At 43.2% G+C, this 22,311-nt stretch overlaps 1 protein-coding gene across 3 annotated transcripts in view; it reads right to left on the bottom strand.

Moving 5' to 3' along the window:
* The window catches only part of MYLIP (myosin regulatory light chain interacting protein), a 93,233-nt gene that overhangs the window by 54,592 nt on the left and 16,330 nt on the right, over positions 1–22,311 (bottom strand). Inside the window, exons 6-9 of one of the 3 annotated variants that reach the window (XR_009505661.1) lie at positions 21,184–21,604; positions 18,611–19,025; positions 9,920–10,035; positions 8,560–9,110 (exon numbers count right to left, since the gene is read on the bottom strand). Coding sequence is in view for 1 of the 3 variants with exons in the window: in XM_059937991.1 (XP_059793974.1) it covers positions 18,936–19,025; positions 21,184–21,604 (511 nt within the window). In the remaining 2 variants the exon portion in view is untranslated. Of the gene's footprint in view, positions 1–8,559; positions 9,111–9,919; positions 10,036–17,500; positions 19,026–21,183; positions 21,605–22,311 lie in introns of those variants that run through there. The other 2 variants (XR_009505660.1, XM_059937991.1) reach the window with 2 other exon arrangements.

Raw genomic sequence — 22,311 nt, 5'->3', positions numbered from 1 at the left:
GATAACTAATGTGATGGGTAGAAGTGACTAGACGTATAGAATCTATATCCTCTATATCTATATTATAGATAAAACAAGGCCATGAGTTGATAATCGTTGAAGCTTGTTGATGGGTACATGGACTCATTATACTATTCTTCCTACTTTTGTATATGCCTGAAAGTTTCTAGAATAGAAAGTTAGAGCAAGATTTAAAACAAATAAGGCAAAATAAATAATCTTGATGGTGGGTATAACGATAGTCAGTCATCATTTCCTATTCTTTTTTTGCACTTTTGAATTGCTCATAATTAAAATCAAAGCAATTTGTAAAAGAAACCATGATGAGAATAGCTGTGGAGATACTTAATTTGAGGGAGGGTGCTATAAAATCTTATTTCTTAAAGAAAAAAGAACTAAAGTGAATAAGCAAAATATTCACATCTGCTTGCTCCTGGTGGTGGGCATAGGTTTTTGCTTGTTATTTTTTGTTCCTTTTGTTTGTTAAGATTTTTCCATAAGTTAAATAATAGCCGTTTATTAAAAAAAAAAAAAAAACATGACTGTGTAATACTGAGATCACATTGCCCTCTGGGGAAGCTGCTTGTGTCTGGTCACAGAGATCACCAGTAGATTTAGTGCCTGGACATTCTGTATCAGTGAGAAGTGGAGAGAAAAGGACAGGGTGTCTGGGGAGAAGGGGGCACTCCCACACCCCCATTCCATTGCATACTTTCTCATACTCTGCAGCTTCTCTAGGAATGCTAAAGGGTCCTCCAAGTTGTCAATGAATAAATAAACACAAGGAAGAGATACCTCAGGGGTTAAGCATTTCCCTCTACTCCCTGAGTGGGTGCCTAAGGCACCCTCCTTTACACACACCTCCCCACCATGGTGGTCAGCACCCCGGGGCTTTGACCTGAAAACTACACTCTCAGCGCTGCCCTCTCTCCTGGGTCAGGCAAGTTCCAGCATTGCTAGGTTCACCCAATTATCCACTGGCTGATGTTCTTGCATAGTTCACTTAGACTTTTCCTATTTGTTTGGCTAACTCCAGAGAGCACTTCAAAGTAAGATCTGGGAAACTGCAGAAGAGTGTGTTTCTGGAGGAAAAGCAAATATAGTTAAAACTTTTGGCTTCAGGTGGTAAAACCAAGCACACTTCCCATTTTGACAAACAGAATTTGAGATGAACCTTTGGGAATGCTGAGGGGTGGGGAGGAGGGTGATTTACCCCGAAGGTTGGTGCCTTTAGGCTCTGCTAAACAAGTCTAGGGTCAGTAAGGGAAGATTCTGCAGCGAGCCTGGAGTGCAGACCCCTGAGGCCATTGAAACTGTGGCTTTGCTCTGAATACAAGATAGTTTGTGGGGGGAAAAAAAGCCATCAGATATTCCCATCTCAGCTGGTTTTGTTCTATCCATCTCTGGAGAGTCATAACGCATGAATTTATTTGGGAAGGAGGGACAGTGTTAAACAAGGCATATTGTCAATTACTCTTCAATGTTCATATACTTTTGAAATTAACATGTTAAAAAGTGATGACTAAAAGGCCAAATTTCTAAAGGGAAGAAAAAGTTGTTTTAGGATCAGACCAAGCACATTTATTAAGCATTCACTCATTCATTCATTCATTCATCTTTTAAATATTTTTCAAGCACCTACTATGTTTCTGATTGTGCTACCAGGTTCTATCCTAAGGTTACCCACAGGACACGGTAGCCACTTACAAGGAGAGGCATTGGGTAAGGATGTGCTCAGTTTTACCTACATTAAATTAAATTAAAAACCCGTTGTTATTTAAACATTTATATAACTACAGGCAGTCATTATCCGGGTTGTTTTCCAAAGGCCAAGTTTGACTCCGTGCGCCTCTGATTACTGACACAAGGCACTGCAGCAACATGAAACATCTCTTCAAAACAAAGCACACCAAAGAAACTATTAACACAGGAGGTTTAGTTCAGGGAAAAGAAACAGAGAAATAGCTGGGAGTACAAAGCTCTTTATCTCGGTTTCCAAAATGCAGTGGTTTAACATTTAAAAAGGTTACTTTGGGGAATATTTTCTCCTGAAATTTTCTTTCACACATTTACAGTCAGGAAGTACAATAGAACCATGAACATCTTCTACTGTCCGGAGAGGATTTTCCTGCTTTTACTTATGTATTAGATTAAAATAGCACTTTACTTCTCTTCAAGCCTGAAGACAGGATTACATTTGAGTCTAGGTCTTCCGTTTCAAAATGTGAATTGTTAACCAGGAGATAATGAGACCTGACTTTTAACCAGGCAGCCCTGACTGTTGAGAGGGCTGGCATCTTATGTCCATAAAGTTCCCCGAGGTAAAATGAGCACCAGAGGTCTGTAAATATCAACACTCTTACCTCCTTCCCCCTTGAGCTGACAAACATTTTAGTGGTTGTTTTTCCTGGTCAGATACAGCTGCCTTAAGAGATTTCAATATTTATTTCTTTACTTATTTCTCACCTGAGTTTTCTGAACTTTTCATCTCTTAAAAAAAAAAGGAGAGAGAAAGTGGAAATAGACAAGATCAGAACCCCTTTAGACATCTCTCTGGTTTAATTTGTTGACAATCTAAACCCCAATGGAAGACATGTCGCCAGTATTGTGTATCTTACCAACATGTCTGAATCATGTTTCCTATTTCATGAAAATGCTAGGATTGTACCAACTTCTCTTTACACAATTTACAAAACAAAGTGATCCCATAGACAAACATTAAGAGTGTTGACCACTTAGATTCCTGATATTGAAAAAAAAGATGTTAACTGTTAGAAAAGTCAAATGGTGAGTAGAGGGATTTCTTGTGTGTGTTCTGTAGGAATAAAGTGTTATTAACACAAAATGTTATTATTTCAGAACTGCAAAGAGCCTCTGGGTGATCCAGCCTCCTTATTTTGCTATCATGGAACGTGGGACCAGGGAAGTAAAGGGACTTTCCCAACATCACATCACTAGACTTCAGTCTTTCTATTCCTTGCTGCAAGATACCTCTAATAGAGACAAAAGAAGGAAATAGGCAAAGAATGTTCAAAAATAAGAAGTCTCTTAAAATCAGGCCTTAGTGCAAACAGCACCTCTTCAGAGAGGCCATCCCTCAACAGTTCCTTACTCAGCTTTATTTTTCTAAAAAGAACTAAGCTCTTCCTGAGTTTATGGATTTATTACATTCCAGGGTCTCTCACACTAGAATGTAAGCTCCAGGAGGGCAGGAGTTCTGTCTGTTTTGTTCCCTGTTATACATACTCAGCACCCAGAAGTGTGCTTGGGCCCCCAGGTGATGCACAATAAGTAACTGTTGAAGTGAATGAATGAATAAATGAAATGAAATCTGGCTGCCACCAGAGGTGAGAACCAAGGACTTGTGATAGAAGGAGCAAAAATAAGATATGAAAGCCTGTATGATATCATACTGCAATCAAAAATAATAATAAACTGAGTGGACATTTTGAGAATCTTCATACAAATTCCATCCTGCCTCCTTCCTCATGAAGGCTAAGATCCTGGATACTGCAATTCCCCTAACATTCCCAAACCTTTACTCTTAGGGTCAAACTCCTGGCATTTAACTAATTAACTAATTTATACACACGAGATATTTTATAATGATATTTTAGATATTAGAACAAGAGGTGTCAGCAAGCAGAAGGTGAAGCAATGGACTAGAAGTAGATAACTCACATCATAAATATTCAGCTCTTGATGGTCCCGAGTTGCGTGAATTGTACTGGGATCTCAAGATGCTGCCAGCGTTGAGGTCCTTTTCCATTGGTTCCAAAGTAGCCAAAATTTGTGTGCTGCTTGTCATCTAGTACTGACTATAAACATTCAATTTAATTTTATTCAAAAAAATTTAAGTTATTGAGCATCTACTCAACAAATGACTATGCTAGGCACTTTAGGGAAAGATATATGAAATAGGTTGAGTTCTGATGAAAAATGTTGGCTGCCTGATGTATTGCTTGCTTGGCACACTGCCTGCAAGATGCCGGTGGCGGATAATTTTTTTTTCTTGCAGTTGTGGAGCAGAAAGGATAGGGGAGGGGCCCTTTCTGTTGGATTAATAAGGAGATCATCAAATCTGAGTTAATAAAGGACAAAGATGTCGAATCTGAAAGAGAGTTCAATAGGACTAAAGAGGCTTCCAATGACCTGGATGATAAACATTTTCAATCAGGGAAAAATATAAAAAACAAAAATAAAACAATAAGGTGATGAATAAAGCGGTTTTAAAAAAGGCAAAAAGGATTTAAAGATTGTTTTCTTCACATTAATTCTTAAACATAACTTTCAGTGGACCACCTTGATTTTATGTAAAGTCAAGAAAAGAAGGAAAGGAAGAATATAGAGTTTTTAAAACATTTTTAAGAATTTATTTATCTATTTTTGGCTGCGCTGGATCTTCGTTGCTGCACGCGGGCTTTTCTCTAGCTGCAGCGAGTGGGGGCTACTCTTCGTTGCGGTGCGCGGGCTTCTCATTGCAGTGGCTTCTCTTGTTGTGGAGCGTGGGCTGTAGGTGTGCGGGCTTCAGTAGTTGTGGCACGTGGGCTCAGTAGTTGTGGCTCGTGGGCTCTAGAGCGCAGGCTCAGTAGTTGTGGCGCATGGGCTTAGTCGCTCTGCGGCATGTGGGATCTTCACGGACCAGGGCTTGAACCCGTGTCCCCTGCATTGGCAGGTGGATTCTTAACCACTGTGCCGCCAGGGAAGTCCCTATAGAGTTTTCAGATGAAAATAAATGCTAAAGAAAGTTGAAGCTTTAGACAGATGAAGACAACAAAGAAGTCATCGGAAAGCCCCATTGAGAAGTCATCGGAAAGCCCTATCTGAAAGTCTCAGTAAGAGACTATACATGTGAGGGGCTGAAAATGGAGTATTCATCCAGCAGGAAAGGACCCAAAAAGAGAGGAGGAAAAGGAAATGGATCATCATGGAAACCAAGACAAATTTTGACAGCCTTAAAGGTGCTGCTGTCTTAAGTTTCTAGAATATGTTATTGGTTGAATTAGGTACAAGTGGCTCCATAGGTAGCAAAAGCCAACTGGTAATCAAGAGACAATGTTGCAACAAAACAAACAGTGTATCTTGGCGATGGCATAACAGACATCTGCCGTGTGTTTGTTCTTGGATACAGCTCTACAGGAGGACTCCTGACCCATTTCTAACAGCATGGCACCAGTGTATTAATCACAATGTTTCTGGCTGTAGGTAATAGGAAAACCAAATAAAGCAGCTTTAATAATAAGAAAAAATGTATTACCTCCCATAGCAGTTAAGTCAGGAGGTAGTAGGAGTGGGCTAGGGTGGGCTGGGTCTCCAGGATCAGTGAATTCAGCTGCTCAATGTTGTCAGGATGACCTGTCTGATCTGCCATACTTTGCATGTGTGCTAGCTCTCTTCATCTTCACAAGATTGCAGTAGCAGCTCCAGGCATCACATCCTCACACAACACCAAAAGCCACAAAAGAAGAGGGCACATGAGCCCCCCTAAAACCCCTTTTTAAAGAAAGAACAGAACTCAAGCAGAAGCTTCCACACCTTCACATCTTTGATTGGTAAGAATTATGTCAAATGTCGCAGTATTTTTCTTTCTCTATCTGGTTTATTTCACTTCGCATATTGCCCTCAAGGTCCATCCACATTGTCACAAATAGCAGGATTTGTTTCTTTTTTATGGCTTAACACTATTCTATCATATATATCTCACATTTTCTTTATCCATTCATCTGCTGATGGACACTTAGGTTGTTTCCATGTCTTAGCTATCATAAATAACGCTGCAATGAATGTGGAGATGCAAATGTCTCTGACATTGCGTTTTCATTTTCAAAGGCCATTCTTAAACCAACCAATGACAAGAGGAATTGGCAGGCAGGGTACGGGAGAAAGGCTATTGGGTAGGCAACAATGGTGTCTGCCATCACCTCTCATTTACACACAATAACAGTCACTCTTTTGTTGTGTACAGTTCTGTGGGTTTTCAGAAATGCATAGAGTTGTGTAACCACCACCACGATGATTAAGATATAGAGAAGTGTATTACGAAAGTGGGTGGATCAACCAGCATGGACTTGCTATTGCGGTATAAACAAGCAAGAAAGAGAGGAGTCATGGTTCTTACATCCTTTGCCCTTTATGAACACACTTCCAGGAAGATGACCAGGCAATGTATAAGTCTGATATAGGAAGGTACAAATAGTGTGTTATAGGGGCTTGAAGAAGGGAGAGACTCCTATGCTGAAGCTACAGCCTGTCCTTGTGACTGTTTCTGGTTCCCAGGACACCTTGTTCAGGTAGCCACTCAAAAGGCCATCTCTGATTGCTGCCCTGTGGTTGTCATGATGGTTAACTTTGCTTTCCAGAACTCACAAACCTTGTTTTATTTTGCCCATCCTTCTTGTCATCCCCCAGTTAGCCAGCTGGGGTAGTTCAGGTCCTCTGTCCAGATTCAGGACCTGTTTTCAGTCCAAAGAGGGAGGCTGGCTCTGCAGAGGGCCTAATTCCAGGGAGGGATGGCTGGCTTCAGGAGGGCATGATGCTAACTTGGTTCGCCTTTTGATCTTCATTATGGCAGGTAGATGATGCTGACAAACTATTGTCTCGTCACAGAGACAAGCATGGCCTCTGTGATGAATTCTAACATAATAAATAATACAGTAAAATGAAATAATGATTATAGCAAGGACAGCAAACACAGTAGCTAACATTTACAAACCAAATGACTGTCCAGTGAGAGCAGCTTTTCAGCCCTATTCAACAATACTTATAGTGTTTAGAGTCCCGTGAATGAGCCCAACTGTGGCTAAAACCAGTCATCTAACCCGGCTTGCTTTCATGCAGGGAGCTGGCGCCAATGCTTGTCTTTACTGCCCAGGGCCAGGACTTGCCCATACAGTGCCTTTGTGCAAAGTAGAAAAAGTCTTCCCTTCCTCTTGATACTTTTCCATCTATTAGAAAAGCATTGTAATATGCAGTAAAATTATAATAGTCAATATACAAATCCTTGGGGTATGAACTGTGAATGGTGCCCCTTAGTTTACAACCAGAACAGCTGTAAACAGTAGCCTTGGGACCCACTTGTTTGGGGCATGAGAATAAGTCCTGTTGTCTCAGAAATGTAGCAGGTCTGGATCAGTGGTTTGAAGGATACCTGGCAGTTTATTAATTTATTCATTCATCACTTATGGAGTGGTTACTATATTCCAGGTGCAGTGCTAAGTGCTATATGAGCGTTATCTCATTTAACCTTTGCAAAATAACTGTGAATAGGTGTTATTTTTATCCCTACTTTATAGATGAGGACATCAGAGTTATTGCTTGCCCTAATTCGCACTGTTCGTGACAGAGCTTAGCTAGAATCTTGACGGAGCTGATACTAAGGTTACCACTCTGCTTCTGAGTACAAGCTCTGACTACATGTATTTACATAAAATAACTCTGTTGGAATTGATGTTGGTAATTCTTATATTCATATTATTGTATCTCTTCATTTTTAATATATTTTGTTGGATTTCTCAGAAAAAAGGAATGGACCCTGTGATTCTTAAGGTGCTGCAGAAGATGAGGATGGAAACACTTTAAACTTGCAAATATTAAGGGGAAAAAAGATTTATCTTTTCAGAGCAAATAACTGAAGATAAGTAACTGTTTCAGCAATAGAGGTGAATTGCATGGGGCTTCTGTGTTGCTGGCTTCAGTGGAGATGGGTCTGATTGTACCCAATTAGGGGGATTAGCTCTCCAAATTGGAAGGATGCTGGCAAAGACTCAAGCATGAGAGCCTGAGCTTTTGCAGTGATAATCCTTTCAATCTTAGAAGACATGGCAGCTTCCTCCCGAGCACATGCCAAAGAAGAATCTAGTAGCCAAACACCAGGTTGTCCTTTCCTCTTGGTTTCTGTAGTCATGAGAGCTTAGCTTTTGGGCCAATAAAATACTCTTGCTGAAGTCCTGCTGTCTTGCTGCCTTCTCTAAGGAAGCTGATTGAAGTGAATGAGAAATGAAAAATTTTGCCCAACGGCTTTTTACTGGGTTCTCTTACATGAAGGATTCTTAATTTAACTGATTTCCTAATTAGATTTAGCAATTAGGGTTGCCCATTAACCTAGAATTTTCCTGTAAGAGTCTCATCCTCCATCATGCCTGCCTGCCTCACAGCACTATAGCTGTATAATTGCAGTTAAATCCACATCTCCTCTTCAAAGCAGAGGAAATATACATAGCCAGATCCCGGTGGCTGGCTCTTGAATCCAGTTGGATTCGAGAATCATGTGCAAAGCACTTTGCCAGGCACCCTGAGGTGATGGAAAGATGAGGGCAATCTGGGATTTCTAGGCTCCCATGAGTCACTCACTTATTAATTTAAAAAATGTTTATTGAGTACCTACTATCTGTTAAGCACTGTTCAGGCGATGGGGATACAGCAATAAACAAAGTAGACAAAGTCCCTGTAGTTTATGCAGACAGACAATAAAGAAATAAATAAGTAAATCTATAGTATGCTACACAATGGTAAGTACAAAGGAGGAACTATTGTAATCCAGGCATATGCATTAAAATGCAAACAAAAACCCTCTGATGCTATGTGTTGGTGCACAGTGCTCTCAGTTATAATGGAAGAAATTCATTTTGACAGAGGAGGGAAGATTTGTGGAAGAATTTGTGCAAGTGAGGAGATTTAAGCTGGAACCTGAAGAAAGTTTAGGTCAGGTGAATACAGCCATGATGCAAATAGGCAAGAAAAAAAAGCTCTCCAGGCATTAGGAAACATTTCAGCAAAGGTCCAGGAGTGCGAAGAGAGGGGATGCAAACCACATTCAGAAGAGCTGAATAGTTTACTCCAGTCTCGGCACTGGTGGGGTAACAGGTGGAACAAGAACCCAGTCTAGAAAGGTATGTAGAGGCTAAGTGATGAAGGGTTTTGACTTTCAAGGAGTATGGGTTGAGCTCTGCTGGCAGTGGCAAGTGCCCTGAGCAGATGTGTTTATAGGCAGCAATGTGTCAAACAGCAATATGTCAGCTGGATGCCTTGTCCAGGTGCAGGAGATACCCGAGGTGGTGTTGGCCCTGGTCGCTGACATCCAGTAGCATTGAGATAAGCAGTCTTTGGTTTTCCTTAAAAAACAGGGGCATTATCTTATGACTCAGATGATTCAGGATAACAAGCTAGACATTTACATTCAAATATGATCTTTCCTTCATTCCTAAGCCACTGATATTCAAGTTCAAGGGCAGTAAACTGAGGCCCTGACAGATTCAGTTTCTTCCTTTTACAGTATAGTTGAGCAACTTGTGAGCTGAAAAGCAGAGATCTACTGATAACCCAATGATTTCTTGCACCAAGCCTCAGTAAAGGCTTCCATTAACAGATGTGGCTTGCATCGTCTCTTGACAAACTGCATATACAGTCAGCTCTCTGTATCTGTGGGTTCCATATTCTAATATTCAACCGTGAATCAAAAATATTTGAAAAAACAAAATTCCAAAAAGCTCCAAAACGCAAAACTGAAATTTGTTGCATGTTGACAACTATTTACATGGCAGCTACATTGTATTAGGTATTACAAGTAATCTAGAGATGATTTAAAGTATATGGGAGGACACGCTTAGGTTATATGCAAATACCACACCATTTTATATAAGGAACGTGAGCATCTGCAGATTTTGGAATCTGTGAAGGGTCCTGGAGCCAAATCCTGTGGATACTGAGGGATAACTGTTGATGGTCAGAGACATACAGTAAGGAATGAATTCTACCATCTTCACTCTCCTGACATTGCACTTTACCCTCATGGTTCATAAGTAATAAACAGCCCTAAAGAGAAGGAACAAATGCTTTCATTTCATGAGTTTATTTCACTATCACCCCCCCCGCCCAGCTGACTCTCCTTTGCTAACTCAGCCAACAAAGATATTTGGTTCACCTGAGTTTAAAGAAAAATATTTTCCATTCCTTTGTTCTTTCTTCCTCCGTATTTTCCTTCCTTATATTTATTAGGCTCATTTTCTTGTTTCCTCTCTTTGTCGCTGCTTACAGTGTCTGGAAAGGAAGAACAGAGATGCTTGCATGGGGGGTTTTAGACATTTTTGCCACACTGTGTATATAAGGTGAGTCCTTTCCCATGTTTCCTCAACGTCTTGAGCGAAGTATCCATTTCTCAGGAATGCTTTGTGGAGTTGGCTCTAATATGCTGGCCTTTTTCCTGGTGGGTGTGGGCCTGGAACGGGGGCTGCCCTCCAAAAGTCCACCGTGCTGGTTACAGAAAGAGGACGCAGTGCACACACATTCTCCCCTCCAACTCGAAGGCCTAACCAGCCCAGGCTCTTGTTCTTTCCTCAGGGATTACTGGTGGTAACATGAAGCCAGCTGAGTTGGGCTGGTGAAGAAATGGGTATTAACAATGATACTTTGAAAGTGCACAAGCTAGCCAAGATGTAAGTCCTTCAGTTGTTTTCAACAATCCTTTCAGTCGGTCAAAAACACAGTGCTGGACATCCCAGACTGCTAATCCCATCCCCTAATCTACCTGTATACCTTCTGTTTGTTTAAGGTTCTTTTTTTCCCCCTAGAAAACACATGATGATTTAAAAAATTGCTTTATGCGGTGGAACTGGGCTGTTTCAAAGCAGAAGTATAAGAACCACGAATAGTGAGGATTCTTGCAATCAACAGCTTACCCTCAATCTCAAGGGGGTGGAGAAAATTTGGGCTGCCATGCTCATTAAACAAACAAACAAAAAACAAAGAAGCAAAACCATTTATTTGCCATTAAGTCCCTTCAGACGTTCTGGGTGAGACCCTCTGAGGCCCTGTGTGACTTTGCCGCCATGTTGGATGGGGCTTCAGAACCCCACTGGCCTGCATCTGTGAATTAATCCCAGTGTGGGTGTCAGGGATGGGGGCGTCCTACACTACACCAAGCAATTCTCAGATATCAGCAGGGTGTCGAGAATTCAACTCAGTTCTAACACCATCTAAGCGGAGACAGCATCAGATTCCACGGGGTAAGGGTTCAGTCCCGCAAGACTGCTCTCCCCAACTTCTGAGGTAAATCGAAAGCCCAGGTTGTCACCTGTGCTTCTGATTGGCTATAAACCAGAGGCTCCCACAGCCCCCTCCTCAGGTTTGATTAATTTGCTAGAGCGGCTCACAGAACTCTGAGAGGCAATTCACTTACTACATCACCGGTTCATTATAAAAAAAAAAATATATCCCAGGAGCAGCCAGATAGAAGAGATGCTTAGGGCAAGGTGTGTGGGAAAGGGCACCGAGCTTCCATGCCCTCTCTAGGCGCCCCAAGTCTCCACATGTTCACCAACCAGAAGCTCTCTGAACCCTCTCCTTTTGGGTTTTATGGAGGCTTCATTACATAAGCATGATTGATTAATTCACTGCTTATTGGTGATTGATTCAAGCTCCAGACTCTCTCCCCTTCCCAGAGGCTGGGGGAATGGGACTCAGAGTTCTGACCCTCTAATCTCATGGTTGGGGACCCTGGCAAGGTGAGGTCCAAAAGTTACCTCATTAACATAACCAAAGACATATTTATTGCTCTCATCACTAAGGAAATGCCAAGGGTTTTAGGAGTTCTGTGCCAGAAATGGTGACAAAGACCAAATATATATTTTTATTATGAATCACATCACAACTTGACTGCTGGCTCTCCGTCTTTCTAGCTCCGTGACCTTTAGAAGTCACTTCATCTTTCCGTGCCTCAAGTTTTCATCTATAAATGAGGCCAAAAAGAGTACCTACATCACAGGCACATTGTGAGGATGAAACGAGTTGATTCCCGTAAAGTCGTTAGAATGGTCTAGCCTCTGGTGCTGGACCTCTGTTAACATCCATGCTAAGGGACCCTACCAAAGAGTATTAAGTAGTACTGTGCATAAATTTAGGTTAAATACCAGAGGGGAGAGGGGAAGCTTGGTGGTTTCTCCAAAGGAAAAAGAACTTTCAAACATCAGGATGCTATGAAGGAGGAAAAGCTTTCCAGAATCAATTATTGAAATGAGGGCGGGGCTCATGGCTCCCACAGACTAGAGTGTAGGGTACCCCTTACACTTTCCCCTGCAAAGAGTCAGAAAGCAGAAGAGGGGGCACTGAGAAAGATTTGTAATTCTGCTTTAAGTTTCCTCTTCCAGTATAATGGGTTATTTGTATACACCTGCTCTTGGTAGAACTTACATAATATCTAACACCCAGTAAAGTCATGGTGATACACATGCAGAGACTTGGGCTTGAACAGATAACCTGAGTGCCATTTAGAAGGTACTGCCTGACCCTAGGAGTGTCATGCACGCCCCCCAGTGATAAGCATCGTGTGGCACGGGCAGAGGTGGCCTTTGAAGAAGCTTAGAAATGGTAGCTCCCCTAACTAGGAGTACTAGGTAGTACCCCCTAACTCTCTCCACATACACTCTCCTGGCCCGTATCAGCGGCAGCCTCCAGGTTTGAACACAAAGGACATTCGTTCCATGAAATCATTGTATAAAGCTGGCCTCTTTCTGTTATGAATAATAATGAAATTGGGGGTGAAGGAGAAAGGCAACTCCCCATTTGAAGCTACAAAAAGGCTGTGATTCATTTTTAGTCTCTTTATTAAGCAGCCTAGTTTCAGTTAGATAATTTGCAGCAAAGTTCTACCCTGGAGCAAGTTTCCTCAGTCATGTTAAATTCATGGGGAAAATCCTCCCAGGATTTAGAACTGAAAAATAGACAGCTTTAATAACAGAAACGTTGATGTAAAGAGCAGAGAAAGGCAGTGTGTTCTAACCATTTAGGGAAAAAATAGGTAAGATGTTACTAATAAGCCCTGCTATATTTTTATCCTACCGTTTTCTTCATCTGAAGGAATACTGACGTGAGCTTTTAAATTCTGAATGATTATCTGACAGCTTCTATCTTTAGGACAAATTATCAGCAAGGGTTTTATTTCGCTATTACCTTTACTCAAAACACAGAGGACACATGCTTCCCGGAGCCCAGATGAGGAAATGAAATCTACAGACAAGAGTACCATGAACAGAACAGCAGAACCCAGCTACTTCGAGGTTGCCTTGGTGGACATTGCCCTTCTTCTCGAGTGTGGCTGGGATAGAGATGAATAGGGGCCCACAGCACCCTCTTGGATGTAGTCCCAACCTAACTTCCCAGTCGCATCTCTCACCATCCCCTCCAGCCACATACCCTATATTCCGGTTACACCAAACTGCCCACTGGTCCCAAATATGCTGCATGTTTGAACACTCTCCTGCCCACATTTCCTACCTGGGCAAGTTTCAACTCATCTTTTAAGAGTCATCTGCAATGTGACTTTCTTCCAGAAATCTTTTCAACTCCAAGCAAAGTTAGTGGCACCTTATTCTGCTCTTCCATAGTACCCGGTACCTGCTTCGTTACAGAGCGCGGTGCACCGGAATTCTTCGTTTACAGTGTCAGTTCCCCCTGTGATCCTGAAGGGCAAGGACTTCACCTGGGATATCTGAACCCTCCAGCCCAGTGTTTCTCAACAGCAGCAATATTGACATTTTGGGCCAGAAAATGTCTTGGTGTGAGGGCTGTCCTGTGCACGGTAGGACGTTTAGCATCATCTCTGGTCTCTACCCACTCAATGCCAGTAGCACACCATCCTCGGTGTGATGATAAAGAACCATCTTCAGACACTGCCCAGTGCCTCCTGGGGAGAAAATCAGCCTGGATGAGAACTACAGCTGCTCTAGCCCTAACAGAGAGCCTGATACATACCAGGTGCTTAATATATATTTGCTGAGTTAATAAATCAATGTCCAAGTTAATGAATACAAACTGAATGAACCACAGATGAAGAAAGATCTTACTGTATCTTTCACACACTCACCAAACTTAGGATCTTTATTCCAGAAGTCTCTTTATGACTTGGTTCTACTTTCTTCCTATTTTATCACCCTTTGTCCCTCACCTGCAGGCTCTTCCACATCCTCATGCTTTGTTTTCCTTCCCGCCAATCCAAATTCTGTACTGAATGCAAGGCGAAGAACAACTTATCTACTTCAAAAAGCCTTCCGCAAATGCACCCAATCCACAGGGACTTCTTCACATTCTTTAAACATTTACGAAAAATTATAAGCATATATATTTGCATATATACGTATATACATACATGTATGTGCAATACTATTGGTCTTAGAACTATTATCATCTTTTTGTTTCACACAAGTGTATAGGAGTTTTCTTCTCAACCAGAAGAATCGCTCCTTGATAGAAGGCTTGCTTGCTTATGCTTTTGAGATTTTTCTTCCCCTTAGCATTAGCACAAGTTTATGAACAACAGATGTTTAGCTTTTGCTTGAAGTGTATTTTTTTCCATAAGCATCTGGCAGGTGTGTTAAATCTGTGTAATTGGTGTGGTCTTGACATAGTTTTGTTTTTAAAAGGCATAGGGCTCTTTAGCATCTTGCAGTTTTTAAACAAACTCATTTCAAGGAGATTCTGCAAATATGAATAAAAGTAATTTGCAATGTTATAGGATTTCTGTGAGAAGGCACTAAATATGATAAGCAATGAGAAAGGCAAAAATGGCTGCATTTGGTCTTAAATTCTGACTGTGCTCAAACTCCACGTAGGCTTCTTTTTCCACTGCTTGGTAAAACTATCTTAAAAACATTGGCTTCCTGGTTTATTCTGAGCTCTCTCAGCGCCAAAGCATCCGTTGCACCATCCTGCTTCAGGCTTACTTGCAGTGACTCATACATGCACTCTCCCAAGGCTTGTGTTTGGAAATCTGCTCAAACTTCTGGGCTATAGGGCATTTCTTTCTCACATTTCTCTTGGAAGAGTTCATGCTTTGCCCAAGAGTAGTCACCCGTGGGGCTTCTGATCCTCAGTGTTCAATGGCAGGGTTAAGGGGATAACCCCAGAATGTACCCACATTGCATTTGAGCTCCACATCTGCAACAGGATCAACGTAGAGTAGACATATAGGGTGGGGGAAATGTCTCTAGCTTCACTGCTAATTTTTGTAACCCTTAATAAAAGGATGAAAGAATGCTTTTGTTCACATCTCATAGATCGTGACTTTTGGCAGAACAGCCTCTTGAGCCTTCTGTTTCTCCAGAGTTCCAACGCTGATTCCTCTCTGCTGTACCTTTTGGCTCACCCTCTCCATGGCCCCCTCCTCTATGCCTACTGAGTCCTCCCATTTAAAATGCAAAACGCAAACGCTTCTCTTGAGCCCGCCTCCTCCTACGGTACCATCTTGACTTAACTCCACCTTGTCACCAATGCATGTCGGCCCCCCTTTATCACTTCCATGTCCCTGTCTCACTTTCATACTCAGCTCACTACAATCTGGCAACCTTGGAGTATGCCCTCAATCTCAAAATACACCCACTCTTTCTCGGAACTTGGGACCACCTGATATTGCCACATTCGTATGGCCATTTCTGGCCCTCCAGCTCCTTGACTCTGCTGGCCTGCCTGTTTGGACGTAGTGGACACGCCCGTTTGAAGTTGTCTCTGGGCTTGGCTTTCAGTCCCTTGATTTTTCCTCGTCCCTTTGTCTTTCTCAGACTCCTTCCTAGTCTCACCGTCCACCTTAGGTCTAGGTCATTTCAGGGTTCCATCTTCAGCTTTATTCATTTCCCCCCTTAATGCTCTCCCTATGATGACTTCTTGTCATGTCTTCAAATATCATGTCATTGTCATGTCTTCAAATATCAATTAAATGTAATGGCCACTAAATGCCTCTCTTTACCTTTTCCATCCTCTGTAAGTTCCAGCCCATGTTTTCAACAGACCCCAGGTTTGCCAGTCATCAAGCATCTCAAATGCATCATGTTCAAAACCAGATTCGATTCCATTCCTACCCCCATGGCTTGCTCCCCTCTGTTTGTCCCTCTGTTAACGACTATTTGTTCCAAGATATAAGCAGAATTGGTGTATGACTTCTCTGCCTCACTAAATACTGCTCATACTTCCGAAGGCTCTTGATCTGTTTCATTTTCATGTCGATAGATGATCAAAACTGAGTTCTTGCCTCTGCTCTCTTCCTGCTCTTGTGTATGCTTTCCTCTGTGGTTCCTTGTGTTCCCTGTGCAAGAAACCAGATCTGATTGCCACTCTCCCATCCCAAAAGTTCCTGGTTCTGAAGGCAGTGGAGAACCAAGTCCAAATGAAGCCTGGAATTCAAGGTCGCTCACCACGGTAACTCTAACCACGTTCCCTTCAGAACTTCATTTCTTACCACTTCATTGACCACAGGGGGATGGGCCAAACTGCATTCTAACCCTGTATGCACCATATACTTTCTTCTCCACCTGATAAAATTCAACTAGAATGTTAAGGCTCAGCTCAAAGGGTCTTTGTGAAGCACCCTTACCCTTGGCTCTTAAGGAGAATTAACCATCACCTTCCGTGCCTACACAGCGCTTTTCTTTTAGCTCTCTTAAGTCACCTTGTAATACAGTAGTTTTCATGTTAGTCACTGAGCTTGAGGAGTCCATGGTGTAGTGGGGTGAACAATATCTTATCCATTTGTTGGCCTGTCATCCATCCATCCATTATTCTGGTCAGCATTTTGAGACTACCACATTTAAGATCCTCTCCAGTGTTAATATTCTATCATTTTGAATATTATTTAGTTTCTACAGAGAGAGAAAATAGTGTAAATTACAGGTTTAAGTACATGACATGGGCATCCTGTATCATTCGTGTCTTGATCATTATTAAATTTCCAGTGCTCAATAGTAACTTAGCAGGTGCTCAATAAATGTGTTGATTGAACAAATAAGTTAATTCCTAGAAACTGATGGGAGGTTGACTTAGGTATAGGAATAGTGGAAAACAAATCTTGTTTTTCTCAATTTTTAAAAAGTTGTTTGCTTGAAATCATTGCACTTGTACCGAACTGAACCTCTGTAGCAGCTGAAATTACTTGACTGCTACAGATAGTTCTGAGTTACATATATTATGTGCACTGTTCTCTACTCCACAAAGTATTTCCTTTGAGCACACACTGGCACACTCAGGGCAGCGAGGTCCCAGCAGCAGCAGGCTAGCCATCCTATAGAATGCAGCCCTAGAGTCCGTAGGCTGAGGCCATCTCTGCTGGGACCCAGCCCGGCACTCACCTGTCCTGACCAGGCAACGCACTAGTGGCATCATCTGGGTTTACAGTTTTAACTTCCAACTTCGCCATTCCCCTCCTTCTCCAATACTTTACAGTCCTTTTCCCAATTTTTACTTTTCGTCTGCTTGCGTATATTACCCTATTTTCACCTACATTCCAATCCTATAAACCAGAAAACATAGATGAATGAGTAACTGGGTAAACAGTCTCCTCGATTAGAGCCAATACCTTAAACGTGTTCAAACTTTCCACGAAGGACCACATTAGATACCAACCATGACGTCATCCATGCTCTATTAAATGAATAAAAACTGGCTTAAATGACAATAACTGTGAAGATACAAACACCCGTGTTTGCTTTAACATCTTTATTATCCTGAATATAAAAGACAGAAATCCTTTAAGATATAACAGAGTTCTTTATATGTGAAACATTACTTTTTTACAAGTGAAAAAATAAATACCTCTTGGAATAAAGGCTTATATGCTAATATGTGCCATAAAAAAGTAGAGTTTTAATATCTGACAAAATGTCTGTGCAAAGAAACAAATGCATAAACACATTACTGCTACATTAAGGCAATATGAAAAGTATACTCAGAAATCTCAGTAAAGTGACAGTGTAGGTTTCTAGCTTTAACTTAGCTAGTATTGCACCCAATAAGGTCATCCAGGTTCCAGACATCCTAGAAAACCAACAAGCTGACCAGGTTCCAAAATGCCCAAGTGGGAGTGGAAAACATGATTAAGAATACAGAAACAAAAAACCCCCGAAACCCCTCTAAAACATATAGAGGGACAACAAAAAGTTAATACACTTAAGCATTTACTACCAAAAAAAAAGCTTACAATATCTAGGATATCTACGATAAGGCTGTAAAAGGCTTGATGGCTCAAGCAAAAGCAACCCCACCGGTTGAAGCTGGAGCAGGGTGCGTCGGAGAACTCACGAACCACCCCTACTTTGTACACGGTGAAGCTTCATCTCAGCGAGCAATGCTCTTCCTTCCAAGGAACATGTGCTCCCTTTTCAATCTTAAAATATTCCACCAACTCAAGAGGCCCAAGGAGTGCTGACTACTCCACAGAAATCGTCTAACCAGACTGGTAGCATTTTATAATTTGAAAGGCTTGGGGACAGGGTAAGGAGAGGGGGAGGGGGAAAGAATAGGACACCATCCAGGTGGAGTGATCTGTTTTCCACTGGTCAGACTGGTTTAAATCTGACAACTTTGTGTCTACTCTAAAAAAGTCCCCGAATCGATTTTTAAATATGTTTGCCCCCCAATCTTTCTTGAACAAGTTAGAAAAACAGAAATGACATTAAAATGACAACTATCTCTTTAAGAAAAATTTTCCTATTAAAAATGTCCAGAGCTCTGTGACCCGTACAAAAACAACCAAGTAAATCCTTAAAATGAATTCTTACAAAATTGGCTGCAAGTAGGAAACTTACCTTGGGATACGTTAGGGAGACTTAAACATCATTTTCTAAAAGGTACTCACTTTTGGGCTATGCTGCCACTTAACTGACGTCAAAGATCTTCCTTATTTCTTTACTTGATCATAAAAAGAAGAAAAGTCCAAGGAATGTGTCTGGGTCCCAGAGCTCTTCCTGGTCACCAACCCGGAGGTGCTGATTCTACGCATGGTACATTTTGGCGGTGAGGAGTAGTCATACTGTTTCTATTCTTCTTTTTTTTTTTTTTCCCCTAAACGTTGCATGGCAGATGGGCGTTGGAGTATTTATTCTCTCCACAATCTATCATGTTTATAGTTTATACTAGTGCAGTTCATGGAGACATGGCATGTCCGGTAAGTACACAGCAGATCAGATCACAGTCAGGTTGAGAAGACTGGTGTGGGTCGGCAGGTAGACGTGCTGGACGTGGTCCACCCGTGACCTGCAGACAGGACAGGACTGGAAAAGAGAAGCCGACAGTATGGGTTAGGACACTTCCAAGGATCTGTGTCTTCAGTGTTCACCCGTGGTACCTATTACAGTGCTTTTTCTAAATACGTTGTGGTCACAATTATTTCTAGCTTTCCACTGGGAGAGATCTTTGCTTTCTAACAAGTCTGACATTTTATACTTGACAAAGGATTAAAAATAAATACTATGAAAAAGTATAAATGAATGAAATTAATCAGGTTTTCAGTCAAACTCTAAACAAGGCACCGTGAGTAAAGTGATTACTGAAGACTTCTTGCTGTGCAATGAGGCTGTGGTCCCTACATGGGCTGATTATGAAGTCTCAGGCAGGGATGCAGGAGACCCTTCTGGAGACTGTGTCCTTGGCTCAGCTGGCTCAGGGTGCATCACTGGGTGGATGCCACGTGGCCAGTGAGCATGGCTGCTCCTAGTCACAGGTCACAGCTCCACACCCCTGGCTGGCCTCTCAGCAAGCATGTCCCTTCCTCAGCCACATGGGGAGCCTTAGGCATGACAACCAGACTATGTGGATGAAAGAGGCAAATCCATGACCACTTCTGGGGAAATAACTTGTCTTAGGAGCGTGATCTACTCTAAGGAAGGACCAAGTAAATCCTTGGGCATCCTCTTGGCTCATATGTAGCCCTAAAAATAGTTCTGAAATTAGCAGCTTCTGAGGGACTAGATGTTATTTAGGGCTGATTTTACATAAAATCACAGTGACAGTTAGCCAACGGTTCTGGGAAATGAAAACAAATTGAAAATATTATTGTAAAAGGAAATGCAAGGTGCAAGAAAGAAAAAGATACTACGTTAGAGGTGCTTTTATTTTTTTTTACTAATATTAAAATTAGTTTGACTTGCTAAGTGAGAGCTAATCCAAGGGGACCTAGGAGGCATAGGCAGTACTAAAAAGAAATGAATCACAAAAAATTAGGCAACAACCCACCCATGGATAACTGAGAGTTAACTATCACTCAAAACTCTAAGAATTCTTTCCCAAATAATACAAGTAAGTAAAAAAGACCATCCTCCGAAGTGTCAAGAAGCAGAGACAACATGAAAGGGAAGAGAAGGAGGTGACCAGCCCCCAGGAGGCCTGGATTCCAGTGCCCGGCTCAGCCACTGACTAGATGTGGTACCTTGTGAATCTGAACCTCATATCCAGGACTTGAAAGAAGCCCATGATTTAGTAATTACATTGTTGGAAAGAGTGTGCTAATCTAAACTGTTTCCAAAGGGCAACACCTTCCAAGTCACAGATACAAAGACCCTCTGGATGGAGATGGACATTCTCCATCTGTGCCTCCACAAGTCAGCGCCTGGCCCATGCCAGCCGGCTGACCCCTCACCTGGAGCTGGGAGGACCCTCACCTGGGGCTGGGAGGACCCTCACCTGGAACTGGAAACTCCCCCTCACCTGGAGCCAGGAGGACCCTCACCTGGAGCCAGGAGGATCCTCACGTGGAACTGGAAATGCCCCCTCACCTGGAGCCAGGAGGACCCTCACCTGGAGCTGGGAGGACCCTCACCTGGGGCTGGGAGGACCCTCACCTGGAGCTGGAAACTCCCCCTCACCTGGAGCCAGGAGGACCCTCACCTGGAGCCAGGAGGATCCTCACGTGGAACTGGAAATGCCCCCTCACCTGGAGCCAGGAGGACCCTCACCTGGAGCCGGGAGGACCCTCACCTGGAACTGGAAACGCCCCCTCACCTGGAGCCGGGGGGACCCTCACCTTGAACCGGGAGGACCCTCACCTGGAGCCGGGAGGCTCCTCACCTGGAACTGGAAACGCCCCCTCACCTGGAGCCAGGAGGACCCTCACCTGGAACTGGAAATGCCCCCTCACCTGGAGCCAGGAGGACCCTCACCTGGAGCTGGAAATGCCCCCTCACCTGGAGCTGGAAACATCCCCTCATCTGGAGGCGGAAGGACCCTCACCTGGAGCCAGGAGGACCCTCACCTGGAGCCGGGAGGACCCTCACCTGGAGCCGGGAGGACCCTCACCTGGAGCTAGAAACGCCCCCTCACCTGGAGCTGGAAACATCCCCTCATCTGGAGGCGGAAGGACCCTCACCTGGAGCCAGGAGGCCCCTCACCTGGAGCTGGAAACGCCCCCTCACCTGGAGCTGGGAAGAGCCTCACCTGGAGCTGGGTGGCGCAGCCCTCGCAGCACACAGTGTGGCCGCAGGGGCAGAAGGCTGAGTTGATCTCACCCTCGCAGCACAGCACGCACAGCATGGCCTCCTTGAGCTTGCGCAGCTTCTCCTGGAGGGCCCGGGTCTGCTGGCAGCCAAGGCCCTCGCAGCTGCCGCAGCTCATGCTGCTCTCCGAGGACTTCAGGGGAGAGTTTGGGGGGCTGGGGTCGCTTCTCGGCACGAGATCCACCACACCCGCGTTGTACAGAGCCCTCCTGGCGTGGTCATACGCCTCCTTGGAGGTTCTTTTAATATCGAAGACATACTTCTTGCCCAGGTTGATGTTTTCGTTCAGAAACAGAGAAGCCAAGTGGCCCTTCAGGTCTCGGCTGTACTGCATCATGACGGCACTGGTCACCGTGTCGCACCTACGGACAGAGATGGAACACCCACCTCAGTACGGACAGGCCTGGGCATCCCCACGAGCCAGACCTTAAACACTGCTGTGAAGAAGGATGCTCATGGGAGCAGACATTAAACATTCTTGTTTGTGTGCTTGAAAATGAATTCTTCCAGTTTCACAGGTGTTAGGTATTTCAATGATTCTACCTCTGTGCTTCTCAAGTGTCTCCAAAGGAAGGACTCCTGATCAGGCAGCTGTAAACCAGAGGGCACCTCCACCTCCAGGGACAGAACTACAGTCCAAAGCAGCTTATGGCAAGAAAAAGGACATTTTTCTTTGTAGTCTTGGCTTTCTGTTAAAAATTTCTACAAATTTTCCATTCTGCTCCACAATGAGTGTGTCTACTCTAACATAAAAAAAGGGTTGGTTGCCTGCCAATTAAACTTCTTAGCTTTTAATAAACTTTCCAAATACTTGAGTCAAATCGCAAGCCTACTTTAAAGCACCCTTGGAAATAAGGCTATCAATACAGTTATCGAGACATCCTCACTACACACTGAGGATTCAGGGTAGCAGCTCTCCCAGGAAGGAAAGACGACTTGGGTCATCCTGCGGGAAGAGGGCAAAAGCAGCGGCTGAACAGGCCCCACCGCTCAGTCACCTGGGGGAGGGGGAGCTATGAGGAAACAGGCTAAGAGATAAGCAGTAGAGCGAATCCATGCAGCTCACACT

The sequence above is a fragment of the Balaenoptera ricei genome, chromosome 11 (genome assembly GCF_028023285.1).
Source record: "Balaenoptera ricei isolate mBalRic1 chromosome 11, mBalRic1.hap2, whole genome shotgun sequence".
Lineage (NCBI taxonomy): Eukaryota > Metazoa > Chordata > Mammalia > Artiodactyla > Balaenopteridae > Balaenoptera > Balaenoptera ricei.
The sequence above is the reverse complement of the archived record's forward strand: the minus strand, read 5'-3'. Positions and strand labels throughout refer to the sequence as shown.